General features: G+C 46.4%; 1 protein-coding gene across 2 annotated transcripts in view; it reads left to right on the forward strand.

Annotated features, from left to right (window-relative positions):
• Window positions 1-3127, forward strand: part of LOC105275856 (T-box protein H15) — a 45689-nt gene extending 42562 nt beyond the window's left edge. Inside the window, exon 6 of one of the 2 annotated variants that reach the window (XM_011333016.3) lies at window positions 178-3127. In XM_011333016.3, coding sequence (XP_011331318.1) covers window positions 178-775 — 598 coding nt within the window. In that variant the 3' untranslated portion in view covers window positions 776-3127. The remainder of the gene's footprint in view (window positions 1-177) is intronic. The other variant, XM_011333017.3, reaches the window with a different exon arrangement.
• The last annotated feature ends 5305 nt before the right edge of the window (window positions 3128-8432 follow it).

An 8432-nucleotide genomic window follows, 5' to 3' on the forward strand; every position in this document is an offset into this window, starting at 1 on the left:
TAAAGACATTTGCCAATTTTTGAGACTGCAAGCTTGAAGAAGAGAGTTAGTTTTGAAAAACCACGCGGAAACCTACATCCAAAGAAAGCGAGTTTCGCGCCACAGCCGAGAAATGTCAAACTTAAATTACCCCAAAGAATCCCTTGGCTGAAAGAGACAAAATGTATAATGGAGCAGCTTCCCTTTCAGGGAGACGATGGAGTCGATGCTGGCGGAGCAGCAATCGCTGAGGTTTCCGCATCGACTGCCCTTCGAAATGGAGCAGCTCCAGGCAAGCACGGTGAGCAATCTCAGTCTCGAGGAAAAAGCCCTATGGGCCGCACGTTCCCAGATGCTGCTGAGAGCGGCGGCAGCTGTAGCGGTCAGTCCGTATGCTCAACTGGTGAGCCCCGCGCTGGTCTATCCGGGCGCGTCCGCAGCTGGTACTAGCCACCAACAACAGCAGCAGCAACAGCATCAACAACAGCAGCAGCAGCAACAACTGGGTCATCTATGGTGGGCTTCGTCCATCGGACCGACTCTCTTTGCGGCGGCTCACCATCAGCAACAGCTGGCCGCTTCCAGCTCTCAGCAGAACCCGACGGGTCCTGCGGCTCCCCGGCCGCTCTATCCATCGCCCCTCGCCCTGGCTCATCACCGATTCTCGCCCTATCACACGGCGACCGCGCCCAAATCTTCGACACCAGCTGCGCCGTCGCCGTCGCCGTCCAGAAGGGCCACACCGTCGCCCACGGACAGTCTCAGTAGAGAGGCCCAGGACCTCTCGCCCTCGTAGTCGCTGGCTCTCACGTGACTTCGTTAAAGAAGTATCTGACCGCGATCACCTTGCGGAGGAACTCTGTAAGACCTTTTGCTAAGGCTGCGCGACGAGAGCCGGTGCTTCTCCCTCGAAAATGGGAGATTCCGATAGTCGGAACTGCGAGTTGTGTACTCGCGCTAGGCGAAATGGAATTTATGCGAAATATGCCCCGCGAAATCGTATCGCCTAGTGTTGTTCCTCTTTCTTGCGAAAATGACGAAGATTTGACTTGAGCGGTGAAAGCCGATTCCCTGTATGTGTCGAGATTTAAAATAATTTCCTTTTTCTCTTTTAAATCTCCAGGGAACTCCGGTACTTTTAGCAACTGTAACATTTTGTTCATTAGAAGTGCAATATCCATCAGACGGTAATTTTCTCGTCTTTAGAATTTTGAAGGAGCCGGTCTCCATTCCGTTAGATAAATGTAAAGATGATTGTACAAAAAACAAGAAGAAAATGTTCTCATGTTTGCGTAATGCGACGGATTACCGTAAAGTGTCTGCGCAACGGAGATCGACTTTCATCGCGCGTGTCACGCGTCTCATGGCGTCCCATCGGGGGGCGTTAGGAGGTTGTCGCGCTGCGACGTCCGGGTGTACCGACGAAACTTGCGGAACCCGGCGTGAATAGCGACGATAATTGTGGTGTCAAAGGTTCTCGACGGCGCGCGCGGTCGAGTTGGCTTCGGCGTCGCTCTCCATTTTTCTTTCCTGCACAGCGCAAAGGGGGAGTGCGGGAACAGAAACGTAAAGCTCACGTTCCCCCCTGAGAGTCTGAATGCTGGCCTCTCTCGCGGCTGAACTCTCGACCTTTGGCGGGCATGGTGGCAAGTACAGAGGACTTGAGCCGCCTCACGTGACTCGGCGATTCCGTTGTCTCCCGACTTGTACCCTGGGACCCGGAGAGAGGCCTGGACCTGTGTGTATATCCTTGCCTCGATCGGCGATCGGAAGCGATAGGACCTCGCCGCCGCGATCCTGGTAGTCAGGACGCAGCGTCGTGGATGCACTTTCGTAACCGATACGATAGAGTATCGTTACGGTATAACGAAAGTCTGTCACGCGTGCAGATGACGTCGGAGATGAGGTATCTTTAAGTTTTTTCGTTACATTCGTCTCTTTATCTTTCACGCGAGATCGCGTCTCTCGACGTCACATCGGTTCTTCTTGCGGCCACATTCGAAGCGAAAGCTGCGAAGAGGCGCGTCGCTGGAGCAATCCCCAATAAAGTGCTTTGCACGTTTTCGGGAGAGAATTCTTATTATAATCTTAAATATATATATATATTATTATTTAATTTAGTAGAATAAATTATTTAAAAGGTTGATTCTTTATATATGAAAGTTTATGAAGTACAGATGTTTATTAGTGACTAAATATAATTTGATAAGTACAAGGGAGGAAGTGTCCAGTCTGATTTTTATTGAGAAATGTTTATATCTCATTTTTCCATATTTCATCGAACAGCCTCTTCGCAGTTCCTCTTTGCAGCTATTTTTCTACACAAGAAACGTCACGCGTGATTGATTGGGCCACGTTGCTTCGAGATTTTAGGCGAGCGATCGCGAATATCACGGCAATCTCTGCCGAGTTGTGCACACGAACAATACAAACGTTGTAAATATGTAACCAACATCCTGGTTCTCAAGGTGGCATAATTGCCGCGCATAAATACACACACGTATATGCATCTTTAAGGACAACTAAGTTGTACGGTGACTAAAGAACAAATCTACTGTATATAGGTATACATATATTCTACTTGCGACGTAAGGTAACTACGGCTCTATCTCTTGTAACATAAGCTGTATATTTCGTATCACGAGCTATTGTTATCGTTATTTATGTTTTCGATTCCGTACTTAGGCGCGGAGGTGCGCGAAGTGGGCGCGCTCGACGAAGGAGCGGCGACCTGGGCTTTCGACAAATCGAGAGTTCAAGGGTCTAAGGACTTTAATCCTCGGCAATCTAATTACATCTAGGTTGGACACGGCGAGGAATCAGAGAAATCTTCAATGCCGAAGGAAGATTGGAGACCCGAGCGACGCTTTGCGCGTTCTCCGTGAGCGCCTGCAAGAATTATTATCGCTGCGGCGACTAGTGTTTAGTGTAGAGCGTTATATTGTTAATGCTTGTGTTGTGAAAAACGCATACACGCATCTATTGCTGTGCAAGCTACTCCCTTGTAAATAAACCCTAATAAACTCTTGTACCGAGCGCACCGTTCCGAATATATTTCCTCTTCGTCGTTTTACACTAATTTCTTTTTCCGTTGTGCATTTATCCCCTAAAAAAACTGTCCTAATTATATTATAAAACTTTGGAGAAATCAATGAATATTTTATCACACGTTCAATCATCCGTTTGTAACAATTATTATCTGGAATATTTCGCGCGTATAAGTGTCATATGTCATCATTAGCATATAATTGCATATTAAATAACAAGAATGTTTCCCCTTGTAGATTACTTGTCGCGCGGCAGATACTATTCTTCGAACAAATCGCTGAAGGATCTGTTTTCTCATCGTCATCGTGGGTAAGTCTTGGTAAGGAGCTCTATTATTTCGGTCGCGGTGATTCCGCACGGGCTGGCGTGTACACGCTTAGGCAAATGTTGGCGGTTCTGTACGGTTAACCAGTTACAAGATGCCCCGTTTAAAGGCATCATCACGCGATCCTTAAACCGACCGTGCGATTAGGGGATGAAGGAGTCACCATCTGCTGGGAAAGCGAGCCGGCGAGGTAGGCTGACCGCCGACGCGTCACGAAATCGCCCGTCTTGCAAACGCTCGTCGTTTCCGCCGATGGACGTTTTTATTAGTGCACGTGATGCAACTCCGATAAATGTATATACATGGTGTCCACGAAGCACGTAAAATATATATGTTAGGTGGAAATGTACATTGGTCAGGTCAAGATAGTTTCTCTCATAATAATGTAATATCTTTAATGTAAAAGCAATTTTAAAAAAGCAAAGTTGTGTTGAAATTTATAATAATACGTATTTATTCTCATATTAAAAATTTAAAGTCGACACACACACACATTAATTTGTATGAATCTAGTATCTAGAGTATCTAAGCGAATTAGTTTTTGCCCATTAAATTTGTGCTGTTGAAAATGATAAGATATATGATGGTTCTTACGATGCCATCAAAGAATCAATTAAGTACACTGAACTTTCGTGGGTGGTAGTGAGATCTGTCGTTCGCGCTGAAATATTCGCTTTATTAATTCGTCGGGCGATCATCGTGTCGTAAAGTGGACATGATGAATATATTTCCGTCGTTATATGGTCGTATCAGGCGGACATTAGGCATGAATAGAGAGACGGCCGACCGATCCATCCTTCGGTCGTAAATCACGCGTGCGTTCGGCACGAAAGCACGGACGGGATCCGGTATTAGCGGTGGCGCCGAGAGGAATGACACGGTGAGAGCGTTATGACGAAAAAAGAGGAAAAAGCAGCGCAACGTCGCGTCAGTATGAACATCGAGGATGTCCGCCGCTTGATTAGGGCCCCACCCGTTGTAAAGCACGCGATTGCGAGCACGCCTTCGTGAAAGAAACCGAGAACGACCGTTCATGAGTCTCCGTCGTTCATTAACGTGCGTGGACCGCACGTTATTGCGAGCGGCTTCTAGTGAGAATGTAATTTACGGAAAAGTACCTCGGAAAGGAGAATTTTTTTGAGATACATTTAAAATCTTAATCTGTCGGCAATTCACAGCATCGCGAAGTTTTACACACGTCTCAAATTTTTCTATCTTTAAGACTTCCGTGTTCTTTGACGCGTCATATCAAGAAAAGAAAAACTGCTCCTTAAAAATTATTTATGCTAACTTTTAAATTATAGTTGTAGATTTAATTTAATTATTACAAATACGAAGAATTGTACAATTCATTGCACTTCTGTTGTACTTTGTTACACTCTGAAAATCGTGAATGAGTTTTCCCGGAAAACTACTTCCTCAAAAATGATATTTTCTCTCCGAGAAAACGGTCATTAGTCGTTTCGCTTCCAACATACATCATGCACGATCATAATTCCACGCAAGAACGGGAACGTTATTCCGGACAGGAGGCGGACTGTTCTCCATCGAGCCTGGTCGGTCCCGCAGGACACTACTGCCGAGAACCGTCGCCGAGGCGTCGGTGAGCAGTGGCGTTTTAATGCAAAATGAAGGCATTATAAACCCATTAGCCGGTGGGCGAGCCCGGGCTCAGCTTGCGTGCGAATGTGCACACGTCGCCGTCGATCTTTATTTGAATACACAAAACATTAACGGCTTTGCTGACCTCGCCGTCGCGCCTTTTCCCTCGTTCTGCGGTGCATCTTTCGATACGTATCCTTGGCGCCGTCTCTCTCGCACATCTTCTCGTCAGGAACTTTTTTTCCGAGCGTTGATTGGCCTCTTTCTTGATCCCTTCGTCCGTTAATTACTTGTTTCCGGTAATTCCTTAATGTTTTACTCATCCTACAGCTTACAGTGAACCTTCGATCTTAACAAAAATGTTGATACAAAATGATATATTTTTTCGTGCCGTTTAGAAAATTTAATTCTGTAGAAATGTTCTTTCTACAGAATCGTTCAATCGTCATGATCGTTGTTTTATAAGATAATCCTTATTCTCTTGTATGATATTTATTAAATTAATATACCCCTTGTCATGACATATATATGTATAACAGATACCAGTGGTTCTGTTTCTGCTTTGCAGGATCTTTCGTACGTGGTTTCCTCTTTACTCCTTTATTCGTTGATGTGCATTCATTTGCTTGATATTTTATTACGTTCTGATCTGTACTTCACGATTTAATTTCTTGTACGCAGAATGCCTTGAAGAGGATTTATATTCTAAGATCCGTGATTAGCATCTTCTTTTCTTTCTATCATTCTTGCTTTACACCGACTTCGTCTCTTTTCCATCTTTCTCTCTCTTCTCCGGTCTTCAAAGGATACTGCGTCAGTCTTAATAACAACTTGCTTAACCGACTCACGGCACTGCTCATTCAGCGTGTCTGTTAAATCGTTAATTACCCCCGCGAGAAAGTGAGGCCAGAGGAAGAACAGTCGGCGACGGGAAGGGAGAGAGATCGGACTAAAAAGTATCGGACAGGGGAGAACAACCGCGAAGCGAAAGAAAGATAGAGAAAAAGAGAGAAAGAGGGAGGAAGAGCCGCTTTGCGAGCGAAGAAAAGCGACGGCGGAAGAAGGGACGGACAGTGACGCTCGAGTCACCTCGTCGTGTCTTTTTTCTCCATGTCCCTCCACCCTTCTCTCCCCTCCTTCGCACCTCCTGAAAGCTGCATCACAGCGAAACGCCCACTTCCTGGCCGATCCACGGCCACTTTATTTCGCGTTTGAGAGCCACACGGACACAAAAAGATATACTGGAGAAGGGAGAGTGAAAAGAAGAAAGAGAATGGAAAGGCGAAGAGGGCGAGCGGGGGAGAGGCAAGAAGTAGGTAGTCGGTTTGCCTAATTTGCTCGGTAATGTCCCGCCGAGAATTAACGAGCTGGGAAGAGAGACAGGGGACGGGTGAAGGATATGGTGGAGGCAGAGAAGAGGGGGTGACTGGCACCTACCGTCAGCATTAATTATGTCGGTTACCACAGGTGCCAACATCCTGATTATCAGATCTCGATCGAATCCCGATCACCCGTACCGATTACGTCGGTGTCTCGGGCACGAGCGGGGCACCAACCCCTTGTGCCATTGCCGGTACCTCTCGTTAGTTAATACCCCAGTATTGGCTCGTATTTCTCTCGGCGACCCCCTCGAATCGGTCGTCAATGGAAGGTATGTAAACATCAGTGCGTTAAATTAACGTTGAGTGAAGTAAAGCACGTTTATTCTTGAGAACACTCTTTGATATATGTTCCTATCCTATTCTATTAGAATTAATTATCATTGTTTAATAATTTTATGATAACTTTCACTACATCAAATTTTGGCTACGAAAAAATCAAATTGAAAAATTCACCATTGTTTTATCTATCTTACTTTCTTGAAACGAAATAAATTTCCGTTCGGATTCCAAAGGGAGAGCGAGAAAATACAAAATAAAATACTACCGAGAAGTGTAGAAAATGCGGCGCGCTAAGAGGAACAAATGCACAGTGCTTCCTCGAAGGATTCGCGCATTCTGGGGGTGCGGCGGAGCAAGGGATCGCCGTGAAATAAAATGGCGCTCTACCGGCGATGCCACCGGTATCGATTGGGTTCTGCCGGCGCACCGTACGTATATACGTGTACTCGTGTGTGCACAGTCGTCGCGTTGTTCAACCCTCGCAATCGCGTAGGTGCGAACCGCAGGGCAGGGCGCTGTTTCGCGCGCGCGGGGGATGATCGGCGAGATGGCATCCGGGGTCGGCCGGGGTTATTAACCAATGCGCGTCGCGTGCTCGCGTTCGCGCTTAAGCACGTATTAATTGATCGAATTAATTTGCCAACGCACGACGCCGCGAGGCTCCGCGGGGAGTCCCCGCAATTTGGGTGCAAGACGCGAAATGTCGACAAGGGATGCACGATTGCGAACGACTTAGTAGTTCTTAGTTTTTCCATCAATTTTCGAAAAGATTGAACGCAACTATATATTGATTACTGAGTCGATAATCGCAGCTAATTTTTAATTTTGTCACGGAAAGTGCCACAAAAGGGCATCGTGAATTTTAATCTGCATTTCCACATTGGACGTTATCATAATGGGGCAGAAACTAGGTGATAACATTACCGCTTTCGCTGAAATAATGTGAGAACGATATAGCTTTATTGCTCCATAAGAGATTATCCTAAATTAACGAATGGTATTAAGCAAGAGCTATATCGCGCTTTTCGCAAATTCTTGTTGCGAATAATGGCGCGTTTTAATCAAAAGAACCCATGAATCCTGGATTAATTAAGATTCGACCGTTGTGATACCAAATGATCGAAAAAAACTGTCATCAAAATCGCATCGACAGTCATCCCCTTCGTCTCATGCGATGAAGGGCTCGTTACTAGATTTCTTCTATGTTGATGAATCATGATAGGTTGTTTTTTAATGACGCTCGTTTCAGCGACGCGGAGTCTAGTCCTCGTTAGATCCGACTTATGCGACACCCGAGCTAGTTAAGTTACGAAGCGAGCCGGGTAGTCTGGATGCCGCCACCCGACTACGGAGAGGTAGGAGAAAGAGAGCGGGAGAGAGAAAGAGAAAGAGGAAGAGAACGAGGAAGAGAGAAGAGAACGAGGAGAAAGAAGTCCTCGAAGGGCGAAACCCGAGCCGATCCGGGCTCGCTCTCTTTTTCTTCCTCCCTTCCTTTTCCACTCCTGCCGGATAGAGGTACCCTCTATTCATTCATTCGCGCTCGTTCTCCGGCGTGCGCTCGCGTGCACGACCTACCGCGCGTCGCTGCTAATCTCGATTTACAGCTGGATGGAAAATCGACTGCACTCGACATCCAATCGGGTATCGGGTATTGGGTTCCGATACTGGGTGTCGCGAAATCACCGGTCGCCGCCGGTCGTTTTTTCTCTTCGCGGAGCGGCTCTTTTTGGTTCTCCTATATCTGCACGAAATTCGACGGAAGTGATTCTTGTTGCTCCCCTTGAGTCGACGTGTTATTCAGCCGGGGTGTTATAGAT

Source organism: Ooceraea biroi, chromosome 11 (genome assembly GCF_003672135.1).
Source record: "Ooceraea biroi isolate clonal line C1 chromosome 11, Obir_v5.4, whole genome shotgun sequence".
NCBI classification, from domain to species: domain Eukaryota; kingdom Metazoa; phylum Arthropoda; class Insecta; order Hymenoptera; family Formicidae; genus Ooceraea; species Ooceraea biroi.